Here is a 19,810-nt window from a genome sequence, read left to right on the forward strand (position 1 = left end):
AGCCCATGGTATTAAAGGGAAGATATCAGCACAGATGGATGGCAGAAGGCAATAAAAGGTGCTTTCTCAGGTTGGCTGCCAGTGACTACTGGAGTTCTGCTTGGGTCGATGATGAGGCCGCTTCCCTTCACGTTGTATATTAATGGTTTGGATAAGGGGATTGAAGGCTTTGGGGCCAAGTTTGCAGATGATGCTAAGATAGGTGAAGGGGTAGGCTTATAAGGTGCTGGTCAGGTTGCATTTGGAGTACTGTGAGCAAATTTGGGTTCCATATCTGGGGAAGGATGTGTTGGGTATGGAGAGGGTCCAGAGGAGGTTTTTCAAGAATTATTCCAGGAATGAGTGGGCTGGCATATAATGAGCATTTGACAGCACTGGGCTTCTACTCACTGGAGTTCAGAAGGTTGAGTGGGGAACTTATTGAAACTTACAGAATAATAAAAAGCATATGTGGAAAGGATGTTTCCATTGGTGGGAGAGTCTAAGACCAGAGGTCAAAGCCTCAGAATTAAGGGCGCTCTTTTAGGAAGGAGGCGAGGAGGAACTTCGTTAGTCAGAGGGTAGTTAATCTGTGGAACTCAATGCCACAGAGGACTGTGGAGGCCTTGTCATTGGAACATTTTAAGGCAGAGAAAGACACATTCTTGTTCAGAAGGGTTATGGGGAGAAGGCAGGAAAATAGGATTAGGAGGCAGAGATCAGCCATGATTGAATGGTGGAGTAGACTCGATGGACGAAATGGTCTAATTCTATTCCTATAACTTGTAAACATGTTAGGAAGGAACTGCAAATGCCGGTTCTCATCGAAAATAGACTCAAAATGTTGGAGTAACTCAGCGGGTCAGGCAGCATCTCTGGACAAAATGATTCCCTTCTTCAGCCTGAGAGTCAGGGGAGAGGGTATGAGAATGTTCAAGACAAATCAGAGCCTACACCGACGAATTCTCCAGCCTCGGCGCTCCCACACTCCTGCAAGAAGGTCATGTCGTGTATTAAGAGCAGGCCGATGGACGAGGAAGGCTGGTTGGCCGCGATGTAGGACTCGGAGCACTGTTGTCTCAGGCTCTGTGGAACAAAAGACTTCTTGTTGCAGCGATCGGGCTGCTTGTCATAGCAACTGGCACATGATCCGCTGCAAACACTGACTGAGCCCAGACACACGGGAGCTCAGCATCCGAAAACCTGCAGAGAACATCCAGCGCCTGCCTGCCTGCCTGCCTGCCTGCAGCGCGCCCCCTGCCATGCACCGCTCCTACCAGCCCATCCTCCCCTGCGGGAACAAGTACCTGCAGCAGAAGTGGGACCACGCCTGTTACCTGGAGCATCGACGCAAGGTAGGTAGGGCAAGCAGAGAGGGACACAAGGACATCAGCGCTGACCCGTCCCCTGGTAAAACCTTGCCAACATTCTCCTGATGCCTGGGGAAATCTGTTCATTTCACCAAGCAAGCAACAGTGAAATAACAGTGCAATAATAATAATACTGGAATAAAACGCAAAGTGCTAGGGAAACTCAGCGGGGCAGGCAGCATCTGCGGAGGGTAGACACAACATGCTGGAGTAACTCAGCGGATCAGGCAGCATCTACGGAGGGAACGGCTAGGCGACGTTTCGGGTTGGGACCCTTCACACTGGCAACCTCGTCTGCCCATTTCCTCCACAGATGCTGCCTGGCCCGCCGAGTTACTCCAACACTTTGTGTTTTACTGGAGATTCCAGCATCTGCAGTTCCTTGTGTCCCAATAATACTGGGAATCTAAAATAGGAACCAAAATGCTGGAATACTCAGCAGGACTGGGGAAGGAGAAAGGTTTCTAACTAACCTTCAGCCAGAACTGGGGAAATGTTAAGAGGTCAGGTGAATTCAGAGATACAGCTAAATGTGGGGGGGCTGGAGGGAGAAGGGGAGAACAAAGGGGGAATGTGTGTAACAGGGTGGAGAGCTAGAATGAAAAAAATGATCAAAGGGTGGTTGTGAGAAAAGAAGAAAACAATCACAACATGAAGCTACTGGAAATACACTGCAGGGCATTCAGCCTGTGGGGGGAGAAGCGATGGGGGGGGGGGGGGGAGGTTTGTAAATGTGCAGAGGCTGTAATGCGTCAATGGAAGTATGAGGTGCTGCTCCTTGAGGTGACTGTGAAATCGAGAGGAGGCCGAGGACAGAGGTGGAAGTGGGAGAGAGATGCAGGAGTGAAGAGCTAAGTCTTGGTGAGTTGTTGTCTAATGCCAGCCTGACCTCCTACGGACTCCCGCCCACTCCACACGACTTTCCGCATCAGCATCAACAGCAGAAATGTCCTGAACTGACCGATAGCCCTAGGCACCATTCCCAGTATCGAACGATGGAATCAAATATACTGGTTTCTGCGTTACAACTTCTTCTTGCACAGCCTAAAGTCGCAGGTCAACTTGTTCTAATTGATCTATTTGTTCGTGCACGTCGGGTTGATTGCATTATTTGAGACAAGGTGGACCACGTGAAGGTCACAATCTCCCATCCCTGCGTTACAACAGCACCTGAACATTGAAAATACTTGAAATGCTTTGAAATATGGTGAGGTTGCGAATGATTCTTGATTAGTCTGAAGAAGGGTTCCAATCCGAAACGTCGCCTGTCCATTCCCTCCACATATTTTACCTGATACACGGAATTCCTACAGCTTTTTGTGTTTTACCTGGTTAGTCCTCTTTGCTTCTCTTTTATTGAAGGAACTGGTTTTAAGCCAGAATCCGGAGGTTTTAAGTTCAATCTATCAATTAAATTACTTCATGAAACAGTTGGAACTGGTGCTAATAGTTATTTCATTCAATAACTATCTTAAATAACTTTTCAAGAACCTATTTCCCTTTGATGTTTTGGTTAATGGGGCAATTGTTCCATTCATAATAATGTAATTCACCTTACACTGCTTATCATGCCATTATTCGACAATAGACCCAGCTATTGAATAATTTCACTCAGAAAATTGGCTGCAGAGATATTAATGAGACAGTCCTTACTAGAGCAATTGATAAATGTGTAACAGAACACCTAGCTTCCTTCAAGGCCACGTGGGGCTTATGTCCCTCAGTCAGGGAGGACTCCCTGAGATATTTTTCCACCACCTGTTGTGCTCAGATAAAAATAGTTAAAATGTTTAGTTCTTCACAGTCACACAAATAGTCCAATTGTGGTGCGGGGGAGGGGGGGGGGGCTACTTTTCATGGAAAGTCGTGGATTCAAATCCTGTACAAGAGATTCGAGCTTGGAATTATGTCTGCGCTTCCTTTACATCCAGTGTTACACTACGATAGTGCTACTGTCATACAGGCCAGTACATCCAGTGTTACACTGGGGGACTGCTAGTCTGTCAGGCAATGCCGTCCATCCAGTGTAACACTGGGATCCTGCTGCTCTCGGACAGGCCCACAATTCCAGTGGAACACTGGCAGACTGCTGCTCTGTTAGAAAGGCCTGTACAACCAGTGTAACTGGGTTAGCGCTGCTCTGTCAGACAAGTCTGTACATCCAGTGTGACACTGGGATCCTGCTGCTGTCAGACAGGGTGACATTTCCAATGTAACATGGGAAAACTACCACACTATTAGGGATGCCATAATTTGACTGATACAAAAGGCAAAAGCTACACTAATCTCCAGTGCATGTGAAATATCCCATGATCACCACTTTGAAGAACGTTTTCTAGATTGGCGGCATTCAGGCATACGGGTATAGGCTGCTTCAGGTCCAGTACCTGCAGTTACTTGCGGAGGAGTTGTGAATGAAATTGAACGTTCAACAGTATATGGCAAAGGTTCCTCATACTGACTTTGTGACTGATGAAGCATCAGAACATGGTTGGGCCGAGGACACTGTCCTAAGGAATTCCTGCTTGTATATCCTAGGTCGGGGTTGATTGACCTTCAACATAGAAACATAGAAAATAGGTGTAGGAGTAGGCCATTCGGCCCTTCGAGCCTGCACCGCCATTCAATATGATCATGGCTGATCATCCAACTCAGTATCCTGTACTTGCCTTCTCTCCATACCCCCAATCCCTTTAGCCACATGGGCCACATCTAACTCCCTCTTAAATATAGCCAATGAACTGGCCTCAACTACCTTCTGTGGCAGAGAATTCCACAGATTCACCACTCTCTGTGTAAAAAATGATTTTCTCATCTCGGTCCTAAAAGACTTCCCTCTTATCCTTAAACTGTGACTCGTTCTGGACTTCCCCAACATCGGGAATAATATTCCTGCATCTTGCCTGTCCAACCCCTTAAGAATTTTGTAAGTTTCTATAAGATCTCCCCTCAATCTTCTAAATTCTAGCGAGTACAAACCGAGTCTATCCAGTCTTTCTTCATATGAAAGTCCTGCCATCCCAGGAATCAGTCTGGTGAACCTTTTCTGTACTCCCTCTATGGCAAGAATGTCTTTCCTCAGATTAGGAGACCAAAACTGTACGCAATGCTCCAGGTGGGGTCTCACCAAGACCTTGTACAACTGCAGTAGAACCTCCCTGCTCTTATACTCAAATCCTTTTGCTATGCAACAAGCACAACCATCTTCCTTTGTGTAAAGAATGACTTCTATTACTGGAAAGATTACTCCTGGATGCTCAATAAACCATTTCCAGTGGAAAGGGGCAGGGAATTGGCATGTTTAGAGGAGAGCCAAAAGGAAGGTAAGAAATTGTTTGTGCAGTGAGTTGCTGTGATCACAGACGCACTGCTTATGGCAGTGGAACCACATTCAACAGAAAGTTACAAAAGGGCTGGAGAAATATTGGAAATTAAAAATTTTCTAAGCCTGGTGTAGCGAACAGGAGATGGGATTGATTGGAAACTCTTTCAACGATGCCTGGACATATGGTTCTGGGACTGATCTCGTGCTGCAGTTTTAGTTTGAGATGCGGATTTCCAGTGGCAATTTCCAGTGGTGATTTTGCACTTCATAACCTTGTTGGGCAGATGACAAGTTAAGGTAACACTATTCATGCAAGCAGCAGGATGTTTCATAGAAACATGATGCGTTTGGGAATAGATAGGGTAAGATGAATAACGGCATTTTGTGTGGAGTGCTGCATATATTGGGACATTAAATGAATTCCATGTGTTGGAAAGCTGTGTAATTGTTGAATCAGATTGAGGGTATGGTTCACAGCCCATGTAAACATTGGCAGAACATGAATGCAGTGAATCAGTTGAGAGCTTCAGTTTCATGACATGTCCATGAGCTGCAGCCTCTGCTTGAAGAGGTGGATGTGCTCTTTTAATTGTTTATATTGGATGCTTGCAGCAGAGAATCACCTATTTCTCTTCAATTCTTTGCTTTATTTAAGCGAAAGAAACGTCAAGAAGAATCTGACCCTTTCATGAAATTAATGTGTGGCAGCGGCCCAGTTAGTCAGAGCAGAGGAGTTCCCTCGTTTATTTCCTTGAATCACACATGGTTGAGCTCGGAAATCATGCAGCAAACGATGAGAGCCTCAAAAGGATCCTTACAATAACAACATGCTTATATACTCTCTTTAATGTACCTCGTTCCATCAAGGAAGCAATTCCCAACTTGGCACTTAAGGAGCAGGAAGGAATTGCAGATGCTGGGTTAAACAGAAGATAGATACAAAATGCTGACAGGCAGCATCTCTGGAGGGAACAATAGCTGATGTTTCGGGTCACAGTCCTTCTTCAAACTAAAATAAGGGTCTTGACCCAAAAACATCACAATAGAAAATAGACAATAGACAGTAGGTGCAGGAGTGGGCCCATTCGGCCCTTTGAGCCAGCACCGCTATTCAATATGAGCATGGCTGATCATCCCCAATCAGTACCCCGTTCCTGCCTTCTGCCCATATGCCCTGACTCCGCTATCTTTAAGAGCCCTATCTTGCTCTCTCTTGAAAGTATCCAGAGAACCGGCCTCCACCGCCCTCTGAGGCAGCGAATTCCACAGACTCACAACTCTCTGTGAGAAAAAGTGTTTCCTCGTCTCAGTTCTAAATGGCTTACCCCTTATTCTTAAACTGTGGCCCCTGGTTCTGGACTCCCCCAACATCGGGAACATGTTTCCTGCCTCTAGTGTGTCCAAACCCTTAATAATCTTGTATGTTTCAATAAGATTGCCTCTCATCCTTCTAAACTCCAGAGTATACAAGTCCATTCTCTCAGCATATGACAGTCCCGCCATCCCGGGAATTAACCTTGTAAACCTACGCTGCACTCCCTCAATAGCAAGAATATCCTTCCTCAAATTAGGGGACCAAAACTGTGCACAATACTCCAGGTGTGGTCTCACTGGGCCCTATACAACTGCAGAAGGACCTCTTTGCTCATATACTCAACTCCTCTTGTTTTAAAGGTCAACATGCCATTCACTTTCTTCACTGCCTGCTGTACCTTCGTTGACTGATGAACAAGGACCCCCCAGATCCTGTTGTACTTCCCCTTTTCCCAACTTGACATCATTTAAATAGTAATCTGCCTTCCTGTTTTTGTTACCAAAGTAGATAACCTCACATTTATCCACATTAAACTACATCTGCCATGCATCTGCCCACTCACCCAACCTGTCCAAGTCACCCTGCATTCTCATAGCATCCTCCTCACAGTTCGCACTGCCACCCAGCTTTGTGTCATCTGCAAATTTGCTAATGTTACTTTGAATCCCATCTAAATCATTGATGTATATTGTAAATAGCTGCGGTCCCAGCACCAAGCCTTGCGGTACCCCACTAGTCACTGCCTGCCATTCTGAAAGGGAACCGTTAATCCCTGCTCTTTGTTTCCTGTCTGCCAACCAATTTTCTTTCACTATTCCTTCTATTCCTGTCACCTTTTCCATCTCTCCAGAAATGCTACCTGTCCCGCTGAGTTACTCCAGTATTTCATGTCTATCATTTGCGGCACTTACGGAGATGATCTGAGTGTACCATTCTCCATTGGGCAGTCCCCTGGGTGCATGGACTGTCTCAAAAGGAGGGGAGACGGGTAGAGATATGGAGAATGTTCATTTGGGGGGAATTGTAGTTTAGGACTCACACACATGAAGGCACAGCTGCCTATGGTTGACTAATGGCAGTCAAGGATGTCCAAAGGGCAGAATCGGAGAACGGCAGAGATCTTAGGGGTACACAAAATTGCTGGAGAAACTCAGCGGGTGCAGCAGCATCTATGGATCCTGAGATCTTGGGGGGTTGTGGTGCTGGATTAAACAAATATGGAAAGGTGTGGTTGGGAGGGTGGAGGATACAAAGGAGAAGGATACAAAGCCATGCTTTACGTTGTTTTATGAGCGTTCACAACAAGCTTGTTGGGAGAGCAAATGCTTTGGGATCTGCGACAATATTGTTAAGGGGCTCACGATAACAGGGGTGCTACTAAGTACGCTGAGTGTTGGACCATATAATTATTGCTGTAATCTGAAGGATTAGATTAGTCTCAAGGTGAAAACTCCATGACAACAGGCTCTTGATACTGATTATATTGCTCAAGTCTGCTTGGCCAAGCTTTATGTTGGTGGAGTAACAATGGGACATCAATATATGCAGTTTACTTCCTGTTCACTCTAATTTTCAAAGATCCAAAGTTAGTTGATAGCAACCATTCTCAGGATCTGGTTTGGGGCAGATCTAACAGTAAAATAACATTCAGTCCTTCCCAATCATCCGGTTTCAGCATTTCCCTCCGGGTTAGGAGGGAAAGATAAATCGGTCATGATTGAATGGCGGATTAGACTTGATGGGCCGAATAGCCTAATTCTGCTCCTATCACATGATCTTATCATCTTCAGAGGAGATTTGACTTGGGAGCACACAATAAGGGGTTGGACAGGCTAGATGCAGGAAGATTGTTCCCGATGTTGGGGAAGTCCAGGACAAGGGGTCACAGCTTAAGGATAGAGGGGAAATCCTTTAGGACCGAGATGAGAAAAACATTTTTCACACAGAGAGTGGTGAATCCCTGGAACTCTCTGCCACAGAAGGTAGTTGAGACCAGTTCATTGGCTATATTTAAGAGGGAGTTAGATGTGGCTCTTGTGGCTAAAGGGATCAGAGGGTATGGACAGAAGGCAGATATAGGATACTGAGTTGGATGATCAGCCATGATGATCATATTGAATGGCGGTGCAGGCTCGAAGGGCCGAATGGCCTACTCCTGCACCTATTTTCTATGTTTCTAATACAAAATGTTTGCACGCATTGAAGCCTCGATGATCAATGGTCACGGAACGAAGATGACCTGAAGGAACGAACAGGGAGATGAGAAGTGATTCAGTGACACAGTTGGAAAAGGCAGTCTCAGCTACAGCAACCCGGGTTCACTCCTTACTACTGGTGCTGTCTGTGTGGAGCTTGCATGGATTTCCCATGGATGCTCCAGCTTCCTCCCGCATCCCAAGGACATGCAGGTCGATAGGTTAGGTGACCGCTGTAAATTGCCCCTTGCGTGTAGGCGAGTGATAGAATCTCGGGGGAGATGTCGGAAATGTAGGCAAGCGTGAATGAATAATGGTTGGCACAGACTCAGTGGGACGGAGACTGTTCTGTGCTGTATAATACTATGACAGGAATTTGGAGAGAGAGATTTGTCATGAAAGGGAATTGAATACGAATGAGAAGGAAACGCTGCAAGGTGTGACGAAAGAGCAAGGGAGTGGAACTAATTAGAGAGCTTTCAAACAGATTGACAAATGGCCATTGTAATTGATGCTGTAGTAGAGAACCTGCGCTCACACTGACTCCAGGAGATCTATTTACAAAGCAGCAAATCAGGTACAGCATCTCGCAGCCTTGGACAGGGAACGTGAAGAAAGCCCGAGGTGCGGCCCACTTGCATGACACGTTCAGAAGGCCAGTGTTAGCAGGGGCGCATCAGTACAGCACAGTTAGATCCATTGGGGTGCGTGCAGTAGCAGTGTGCAGCTCCACTACTCTCACAGAGGCTCCCATGCAACCAACAGTGAATCCACTGACCTGTTGAGTGAGACCATAGTAATCATCATTGGTTTGGTGGTTAATGCACGTAATCCACACGCTACCTCGGCAAGACCATCAGCATAATCAAGGGAGAGTCTCACCCCGGTCACACCCTCTTCTCCCCTCAGAGGCAAGAGGTACAGAAGTGCCAAAGCGCACACCTCCAGATACAGGGACAGTTTCTTCTCAGCTGTTATCAGGCAACTAAACCATCCTATCACCAATTAGAGAGCAGTCTTGAGCTACCATCTACCTCACTGGAGACCCTCGTACTATCTTTAATCAGACTTTAATGGATGTTATCTTACAATAAACAGTATCCCCTTTATCACATATCTGTACGCAGTGAACAGCTTGATTGTAATCATGTATAATCTTTCCGCTGACTGGATAGCACGCATCATAAAATATTTTCACTGTACCTCAGTACATGTGAATAAACCTAAATTAAACTAGCGTGGAATAATATCAAAACCACTGCACGGAAACAGAACCTTAGGCCAACTGCTCTACAGCAAGGTTTACATCCCACAACAACATCCCAAAGCACACATAGAAACATAGAAAACAGGTGCAGGAGGAGGCCATTTGGCCCTTCGAGCCAGCACCGCCATTCATTGGGATCATGGCTGATCATCCCCTATCAATAACCCGTGCCTGCCTTCTCCCTATATCCTTTGACTCCACTAGCCCCTAGAGCTCTATCTAACTCTCTCTTAAATCCATCCAGTGATTTGGCCTCCACTGCCCTCTGTGGCAAGGAATTCCACAAATTCACAACTCTCTGGGTGAAAAAGTTTTTTCTCACCTCAGTCTTAAATGACCTCCCCTTTATTCTAAGACTGTGGCCCCTGGTTCTGGGCTCGCCCAACATTGGGAACATTTTCCCTGCTTCTAGCTTGTCCAGTCCTTGGATAATTTTATATGTTTCTATAAGATCCTCCCTCATCCTTCTAAACTCCAGTGAATACAAGCCTAGTCTTTTCAATCTTTCCTCATATGACAGTCCCGCCATCCTAGGGATTAATCTCGTGAACCTACGCTGCACTGCCTCAATCACAAGGATGTACTTCCTCAAATTAGGAGAACAAAACTGTACACAATACTCCAGATGTGGTCTCACCAGAGCACTATACAACTGCAGAAGAAGTTGTATGGGGCTCATGATGGAGAAGGTTAAATTGATATTATAAAACTGACAGATTCACCTTTGTTGGATAAGAATGTTAGGGTCACAACATCAAGGTGGATACGTGAAGTAAGTGTTCCATCTGCCCGGGTCCCACTGAATATCTGGCAGCCTCAAGGGGATGAATAGTGCTCTGAGTAAATATTTATATATATATTTTTTTTAATATAAATGTCTTCTTGATTTTAAATATTAGTTCTACTCATTGGTAAAATATTCTCGACAAATTATCAGTCAAATTCTCTCATAGGTACAAGCTGCTAAACCAACAGTTGACAACAATGCTCCTGAAATCTTCTCGCATCTTCAACTGAAATTTAAGAAGCTTAAGGTAATGATTTCCTTGCCATGTCAGATTCTTGTCATCTCCATGGTTTGGTTATTTTCTCCCAGGATCGTGCAGTACCCTATGTCTCCATGTCAGGGCACCTCCCAGGGTAATTGCAATGAAAAATACCTTAAGTGAAACCCAGGGAAATATGCAAAATAGGGATGAAATGGGCAGGAGGTTACTCCCGTGCTAACATCATTACTTGAAGCCACCAGCTAGAATGATAGGCCTGGGGTGATATGGAGGAGAGAATGACTGACAGTCTGTGATAAATCCATCTGGGACTTCAGAAGGACATTTATTCCGAATGCCCCTGTCCCACTTAGGAAACCTGAACGGAAACCTCTGGAGACTTTGCTCCCCACCCAAGGTTTCCGTGCGGTTCCCGGAGGTTCCCGGCAACCACCTGCAACCTCCAGGAACCGCACGGAAACCTTGGGTAGGGCGCCAATTCTCCAGAGGTTCCCGTTCAGGTTTCCTAAGTGGGACAGGGGCATGATGAGGCAGCAGGAAAAATGGCAATTTCCCCCTCCCCACCCACTGGGAGGACGGCAGTAAAGAGCAGAGGGTTTCGGAGGAGAGTGGATGAACATAGCAGGGGGGGCAGGGGACAGATGGAAGGAAGTTGGTGTGAGGTAGAAATGCTAGCAGAGAGTAAATTATCTGTTTATGAGTTGCAAAGTCTATTTATTTACGTACAGGAGTGTTATCGTCACATTTGCCACGTGCCTTGTGTCTCCACTGTTGTTGCCCCGGCTCACGGTGTCTGCCGGAAGTGCTGTCCCAGCTGATTTTCATAGTCTGCCTGAGTTAAGAAAAAACTTAATGACATTGAGTGACACTGGGAAATGATGCAGAACTGATATTGACAAACCCCTAGTTATCTCAGACGCCAGGTCTGCATTATATCACACTGCTGTTTATCACTACAATGGCAGGCAGGCAATGAAATGTTGTTTGGGGTCATGTGCATGTAAATATGGAATGGAAAATGTTAAAAAAATGTCTTTTAGTTTAGTTCAGAGATACAGAGTGGAAACTCGTCCCACCGAGTCCATGCCGACAATTGTTCAACCGCACACTAGTTCTATGTCATCTCACTTTATAACCCAAAAAAATAATCTGCATTTTTCAGTAGTACAGGTGTCAGAGTTTGTGGGGAGAAGCCAGGTCGAATTTCGTTGGGAGGGCGAGATAGATCAGCCATGATTGAATGGCGGAGTAGACTTGATGGGACAAATGGCCTTATGACCAAATGTAATGCTTCAATTTTAATTCAGTTTAGTTTAATTTAGTTCAGAGATACAATATGAAACAAGCGCTTTGGTCCACCGAATCCATGCCAACCAGCGATCCCTGCTATAACTCGGCCCTGAAAGGTGCGATACAACTTTGACACCATTTTCTTTGGATTGTGAGCTTCGCCAAGCTCCCACAAGCTTCAGCTGCTTCCTGGCACGCAATTGTATCTTGTTGCATTAATGTTTGTGTATTCAGACCTGGCACTCTGGTTAAGTGCGCTGATTGCTGTTTTGCATTGAATCACAGCTTGAGGATGAGCGGCTCTCCAACATAGAACGAAATAACAAGAAGCTGCAGGAAAAAATGTCAACAATCATGAGGACCACTGGGCGAGTTGACAACATAAATGTGCACAAGCCAAAAAGGTGCGTTCCCATCTGGCCTGTGTGGTCTGACAATGATTATTTAAATGCAAGTTAGTGCCTGCAGTTTTCCCTGTCTCATCCTCAGACCTTGCGCTGGGAAGTTGTTGTACACTTGTGTGGTACAGCTCCATTAATGCCCTATTCCACAGAGTAATATTCCAGCTTTTCCAGTCGCTGTGTGGAACAAGTCCCACACTCTGGGACCATTCCAGAAAACATTCTCCACGCTCTTTCCCAGGCTGCAATACCTTTCCAAAGGCGATGCATTTGGAACAGTGCCTGGTGCCCCAGTTGTTAGATCAGAGATTTATACAGGTTCAGCATCCATCCTTTACTCCTTCTCCTAGCAAATGACTAAAGGAGCACCACATAGTGGGATGGATATGTTAAAATTGTACAAGGCATTGGTGAGGCCAATTCTGGAGTATGGTGTACAATTTTGGTCGCCTAATTATAGGAAGGATGTCAACAAAATAGAGAGAGTACAGAGGAGATTTACTAGAATGTTGCCTGGGTTTCAGCAACTAAGTTACAGAGAAAGGTTGAACAAGTTAGGGCTTTATTCTTTGGAGCGCAGAAGGTTAAGGGGGGACTTGATAGAGGGTTTTAAAAGGATGAGAGGGATAGACAGAGTTGACGTGGAAAAGCTTTTCCCACTGAGAGTAGGGAAGATTCAAACAAGGGGACATGACATGAGAATTAAGGGACTGAAGTTTAGGGGTAACATGAGGGGGAACTTCTTTACTCAGAGAGTGGTAGCTGTGTGGAATGAGCTTCCAGTGAAGGTGGTGGAGGCAGGTTCGTTTTTATCATTTAAAAATAAATTGGATAGTTATATGGATGGGAAGGGAATGGAGGGTTATGGTCTGAGCGCAGGTATATGGGACTAGGGGAGATTATGTGTTCGGCACGGACTAGAAGGGTCGAGATGGCCTGTTTCCATGCTGTAATTGTTATATGGTTATATGGTTATATGGATAGTTCTGAAGGAGTGCTGCACTGTGGAAGGGATAGTACTGAAGGACAAATGCAATGTGGGAGACAGTATGAAATAAGCACTGCTATTTCGGTCGGTTGGGAGCGCTGTGGCTTCCGGTCAGTTGGGGGCGCTGCGAGTCGGCTACCCTGCCACCAGCATGTTCGTTATCTCGACTTTTTTTTTTTTTTGTTTTACTGTGTCTAAGTGTTTGTTTTGGTGTCTCTCGGTATGTCTTATGTGGGGGGTGGTGGGCGGGTGGGAAGGGGGAAACCATTTCTTAGTCACTTCCTTGACGGAGAGGCAATTTTTCCATGTCGCTTCACCGCCTCCCATCTCGCGGCCGAACAGCTTGGATTGGAGCGTCCTTTCCCGGAGACGGGCCCAGAGCTTCAGCAGCGGCCGCAGCGTGGACTTTTCCATCGTGGAGCGGGGGCGAACCCTCGCCGGGGGTCGCCAGAAAGGAGTGCTCCGATCGCTGGCCTGGTGACTTTGGCACCATGGGGGCTGTGGTCTGCGGAGCTTCTACCTGTAGGCATGGCGTGGACTTACCAGCCTGGGACAAGAGCTCCGACCGCCGGCCTGTGGCCTATAACATCCTGAAGCCGCGCTCTCCGGTATCCCGCGTCAGCTCCTCCTTTGTTCTCCCCACCTACCTCCCCTAAGCTGGGTCCTCCTTTGTTCTTCCCCACCCCCTCCCACACGGTGGTCCCCCACCGTTGGGTCCTCCTTTGTCTCCCTCCCATCACGGCGACCTCCCCATGCTGGGTTCTTTGTCCTCCCCCTCTCCTCAAGGTGGGTCTTTTGTTCTCCCCCTCTCCCCCTCACGGCAGTTCCCCCGCAACCTCATCGACTGCCACACTCGACCCACGAGGCTATCAGACTATTTAAATTAAAATCGAGGCTTTCTCCAATGCCCTGTGTACATTTCCTCTACTGGTTGTTCATCTCATTGGGGTTTATTGTGTGCAACTTGGTGTTGTGGTTGCTCATGTAGTAATTGTCTGGAAATATGTTGTGTGGATCCTGGGCATTGCTGCATACATTTAACTGGCTGATAGTTAACCTGCTTTTAAGAAGGGGGACAAAATATTTCCAATAGAAATTGTGGATGATGGATGACCTGAGGGTGGCACAGTGATCTGGTCGAATGCAAAGTTTCTAAAACTGCTGAACTCCTTTTGTGAATCAGTTTGAACAAAGAAATGCGGCAGCGGGAGATGCAAAGAGTCACTCGTGAGAACCAGGCTATGCAGGAGCGCCTCAAGCAGGTCGAGCCACAGTACAACCACCTCAAGTGGCTTGAGGACTGGTATAAATCGGAGAAATACGAGAACAACATTGCCCGCTATCCCCGTGCCTGGTACACTGCGCAGAGACTACAGGTAACACCCTCAGTCCTAAAGAAACACCGGCATTGCTCCCAGCTGCCCTGCCAACATCAGGCCTGCCGTAATGTCACGCACTGGAGCCTGCCTTCCATCTCCACTTGATATCCGCATATCAACAGGCCAGTTTAATCCACGTTACACTCTCCAAAAATTCCTTTATCCTTTGGCTGCAATACCCTGACAAATCTGCATTCCTCCATTTCCTGGCCCCTGATGTTCCTGGATTACTGTTGCCGGCAGCCATGCTTTCAGCTGCCTACTTAGAAGATAGAAAGTACAGCATTGAACAGGCCCGCCCTTTCTGCCCACCACACCTATAGGATATGATAAGAACTTTATTTATTGATCCATTTGCGATACGATACGATAGAACTTTATTTATCCCAGGGGGGTAATTGGTCAATTTGCTGAGCGTGACACTAATCCAATCTTATCTATACACAGTTGATACAAAGATACAGTATGGAACGCCATGGGAGATCCTTCTTCCCTGTGACTATCAAGCTGTACAACTCCTCACCTTTGTGTCGTGGGGTAAACTGACTTCACTTCCCCTCCCCCCCCCAATCTTTTGTACATTCTCTTTCCTGTTGTCACTTTAAGTTCATGTTTTATGTACCTTGTGTTTTATGAATTGGCAGATCAATTTCCCTCCTGGGATAAATAAAGTTCTATCGTATCGCAAATGGTTCGATTGTAATCAAGTATTGTCTTTCTGCTGACTGGATAGCACGCAACAAAAGCTTTTCACTGTACCTTGATCCACGTGACAATAAACTAAACTAATCTACCTGCACATCCATATCTCTCTATTCCCTGCCTATACATCTTAAACATTGCTCTTGTAGCTGCTTTCACAATTTCCCCTCAGAGCGAGGTTCACATGCCCCACCCCTACCACTCAACTTTCTCTGTAATAAAACCTGCCTGGAAAATCTCCTTTAAACTTTCCCCCCTCTCATCTTAAAGTGGTGCTCTCTAGTATTTACCATTTTCACCCTGGGATATCTGCCCTGTCTATGCCTCATATAATTGTATACATTTCAATCAGGTCACCCTTCAGCCTCCAACACTTCAGAGAAAACAATCCAAGTTTGTCCAATATTTCCTTACCTCTAATCCAGGCAGAATCCTGGTGATCCTCTTCAAGCCCTCCACATCATTCCTCTATTGGTATGGCCCGAATTGCAAACAATACTCCGAATGTGGCCCAAGCTAGGTTTTGTCAAGTTGCAACATGATCCAAAGTACAGTTTCTGAAAAATGGGAAAGTTATCCCTAGTGATCTCTTTATCCTCACATTGTTTCAATGTTTCTGGAATCTTGCTGTTCCCAGATTAACTCCAATATCACATTTAGAACAAACATTTTGAAAAGGCTTTAGCACAAGGTTGCTAGGGGAATGAATGCTCACCTTCTTTTAATGAACATGGTGAAATTCATGTTTAGTTTGCAACAGGATAAGTGTGTTTGTCCATTTATCGAGGTGAATTGGATTAGTTTGTTTGTTGGTTTGAATTCTCATTCATGAGTTATTTCCTAATACTCATTTTCTACTTTGCCAGCCCAAATCAAAAGCAAGGAAGGTTAAATCAGCAAAAAATTCTGTAAAGAGCAAGAGAGCACAAGTGAGGACATCAACGTGAAGGACAGCAGAGCAAGGGGCAACATTCAGTCTTCAATTCAACCCGCTCAACGTGAAGCTCAGTACCAGCTTTGTCTCCTAGTAATTGATCTTCCATAAACATTACAGTCTTCTCATCAACCGCAAACTTCCTTTCATCAGATTATTTAGATCAGGGGTGGGGAACCTTTTCATGTTGGAATGCCTCATCTAAACTGTAATCTGTTAGCTGTAATCTAATAAGGCCGCACCCAAGAAACTTCAATTAGATATACTTCAAAATGTACATTATTTTGTAAAAATCTAACTACTATGTACTAACTTCAAGAAAATGAAAAAAAAAATGTTAACTCTAAAGTTAACTAACCTCTTAAATACTTTGTTGTGACTGCTTTTTGTGGGACCGTATTTGAATATTCGGTTGCAACATGGAGGTACGCAGTTTCGGCTGATCTTCTAGATGGGTATCCATCATTTGTGACCTTTGTGGTCTTGATTTGGGTTAGGTAGGAGAATGTAGAGTCGCAGCAATAAGTGGTTGAAAAGCAAGAAAATTTTCCGTGCATGTCACCGAAGACGTGGGTATTCTATTGCATTTTTCCTAGATCTTTAGTGTCAAATAAGGACTTTAAAATGTCATCTTCTGAGAGCTGAATCAATTCCATCTGTAGTTCTTTAGGAGCCTTGGAGACATCAACTAGGTGAGGTTGAAATGCTAATTTGAGTGTGATGTCATGATTCTCAAAGTCAGTGAACCTTTCATTGCATTCTTTGATTAATAAGTCTATAACAGCTGCGTATTCTTCAAATGATTCCCATGAATCCTCCTTCTCATCAATGTCCTTCGCTAACTGGGGGAAATGTTCATCCGAAATTTCATTTTGAAGAAGAGTTTTGAAAAAATAGTTTTTTTCGAAATGCTTGGATTTTTTTACCACATACTGTATATATAGACTTAGTTTTACCTTGCAAAGAAACATTCAAGTCATTTTGCTTTGACATGATATCACACAGAAATGCAGTATTTCTATAATCTTCTTTCAATAATTCACATTGCTGATTCTGTTCGTCATGAAATCTAACTAGCTGTTCTCGCAAAGATAAAAATTTTGCTAACGCCTGTCCCTGCGATAGCCAATGCACTTTACAATGATAAGGCAAATCCACACTAAATGCCTCATCGTTCAACTTTAGCATATTACAAAACTGACGATGCCGTGTTGCATTTGCACGAATATAGTTAACAATACTTATAACTTGTTCCAAAGTTAAACTTGTTGCAAACTTAAAATAGTAGATTTAGCACAGAGATTTTGCTGATGAAAAATGAAAATACAAATCAACGAGAGCATCTGCATCTGATAATACCTTTTTTATCTGTGCAATAAACCCTTTACGTTTTCCTGTCATGGAAGGTGCACTATCTCTATATACACTCACTAGTCGGGGAGAATTATTTTGTTGAATCTTCTTTTACTCTTTGGTATTTTAAATACGTTCATTTTACGATTAAAATAAAAATAATAGAAGACGAACAAAAACATATTAATAAAAATAAAAGGATTTGTTCTACAAAATTTGGATTAATTCAAAAGGCCGCACTTAATGGCTTAGAAGGCCGCAGGTTCCCCACCCCTGATTTAGATCATAAATGCATCTGTCGCTACTTTGTGTGGGATGGTTTCAGTAACAGATAACTGACCACCTCTGTATCGACTAACCATCTGAAAGAAGCCTGGTCTAATGAGCTGAATTTTGAGGTGTCTGACGACATTTGGAATGAAGGTCTGACCAGAATCCAAACTTGTTCGATCAATGTTAGGTATAAACTGATCCAGTTTAAAGTCATCCATAGATTCCATTACTCAAAGACCAAATTACATCGCATCTACCCTGCTATTTCTCCATTATGGGACAGATGCAAAGGTGCAGATGATTCTTTAACACACATTTTCTGGCTCTGTCCTCATATACAAAGATACTGGTCTGAAATATTTAAGTGGTTTTCTGGGGTCTATGGAAAAGATATTCTCCCTGATCCAGAACTGACACTTTGTGGACGCTCAGAGACTGCTTTGTACTTCACGTCTGAAGAACAACAAGCACTGATGCTTGGTATGGTGGCAGCCAAGAAAATGATCCTAACAGACTGGAAATCATCCACACCCCCTTGCTTCTAAAAATGGCTCAATGAAATGATAATAATCATACAGATGGAAAGGATATGCTTCTACAACTCCAAGGTACCAAACAACTTTTTAAGTGTTTGGGGACCATTTATCAACCATCTCAAAGACCAATAATTTCATAATTTCATATTATCTGCAGTGATGTAGTCCTGTGACCTTTACTTCTGCTCTTGCAATGCATGACTGTGTAGCACCATGTGGATTGTACCAATACTGTTATGTCTGGCGGCTTTTTTTTTTTTTTTTTTTTTTGCTTGCTTTATTTTCTTTTTTTCTTTTTTTGTTTTGTTAAAAAAATTGTATAAAATAATAAAAATATTTAAAAACCCCCCAGAAAAACAGGTAACTGAGATCAGCCACACCTCATTCATGCTTTCTCTAATTTCCATTGATATTGATGCATATCCTCAGAGCAAGAGTGCTGGGTTTGAAAGAAATTATGCCAATGCAATGTATGTCCATGTGTTTATCGGAAGCTGCAGTGAAATAAAGTTGTTGCTTTTTATGATTCAAGGCCATGAAATTGTAAACTGTTCAAGTTAAAGTGCAAATGTATTGTTATGCACACGAGTATGACAATGATACATCTCACTGCAGCATCACAGGCACATACACAAACACACAAAAACAAGTTCTACGTAAAATCCATAAATAGCACATACAATTCTAAAAGAGAAACAGCAAAAAACAAGACATAAGTGCAGAAACAATAATTAGGAAATAAGACCACAGTGGTGCAAGCAGTGTGTCGTAGTCTTCTGTTGTCAAAGTAGGATCGCGGTTGAGTAAATTGGCTCATGAATCTGATACTTGTAGGACAGTTTAGTTCAGTTTAGTTTAGAGCTACAGGGGCACAGTGGTGCAGTAGAGTTGCTGCCTTACAGTGCCAGAGACCCGGGTTGAAACCTGACCACGGGTGCTGTCTGTACAGAGTTTATACGTTCGCCCTGTGACCACGTGGGTTTTCTCCAGGTGCTCCGGTTTCCTCCCACACTCCAAAAACGTGCAGGTTTGTAGGCTAATTGGCTTGGTAAAAATTGTAAAGTGTGTGTAGGATAGCGTTAGTGTGTGAGGATTACTAATCGGCAAGGACTCGGTAGGCAGAAGGGCCTGTTTCCGCACTATATCTCTAAACTAAACAAAACTTTGTAGGAACGTAGCTTTTCCCAAACCTTAGACATAAGGCTTCTGTACTCCCCACACGATCGTAGCATTGAGAAGAGTGCATGACCCAGATGATGGAGAATCGCCTTTGAGGGAGCACCTCATGTATATGATTTCAACGGAGGGGAGGGTTGTGTCAATACTTGATCGGGCAGAGTCCACCAGCAGTCTATGCAGCCTCTTGCCTGTGTGTTGCGATTGCCATATCAGGCCACAATGCAAGCAATTAGAATACTTTCTACAGTACATCTGCAAAAGTTTGTTGGAGTATGAGAAGACATACCAAATCTCTTTAAACTTCCAAGAAAGTAGAG

General features: G+C 44.4%; 1 protein-coding gene across 1 annotated transcript; it reads left to right on the forward strand.

Annotated features, from left to right (window-relative positions):
- The first annotated feature begins 928 nt into the window (after positions 1–928).
- Positions 929–18,554, forward strand: LOC129697904 (uncharacterized protein CFAP97D2-like). Its single transcript, XM_055636628.1, has 5 exons — positions 929–1,334; positions 10,405–10,485; positions 12,034–12,152; positions 14,321–14,513; positions 16,085–18,554. The coding sequence occupies exons 1-5, from the start codon at positions 1,242–1,244 to the stop codon at positions 16,163–16,165; spliced, it is 567 nt and encodes a 188-aa protein (XP_055492603.1). The 5' UTR covers positions 929–1,241; the 3' UTR covers positions 16,166–18,554.
- The last annotated feature ends 1,256 nt before the right edge of the window (positions 18,555–19,810 follow it).

This window comes from Leucoraja erinacea, chromosome 6, assembly GCF_028641065.1.
Source record: "Leucoraja erinacea ecotype New England chromosome 6, Leri_hhj_1, whole genome shotgun sequence".
Classification (NCBI taxonomy): domain Eukaryota; kingdom Metazoa; phylum Chordata; class Chondrichthyes; order Rajiformes; family Rajidae; genus Leucoraja; species Leucoraja erinaceus.

Bases quoted from the DNA above. Each gene is read 5' to 3' on its own strand.
- LOC129697904 (XM_055636628.1), top strand. From the start codon at position 1,242: ATGCACCGCTCCTACCAGCCCATCCTCCCCTGCGGGAACAAGTACCTG. The intron at 10,486-12,033 runs GTAATGATTTCC...ATTGAATCACAG, and splicing joins TGAAATTTAAGAAGCTTAAG to CTTGAGGATGAGCGGCTCTC. The intron at 12,153-14,320 runs GTGCGTTCCCAT...TTTGTGAATCAG, and splicing joins AATGTGCACAAGCCAAAAAG to TTTGAACAAAGAAATGCGGC.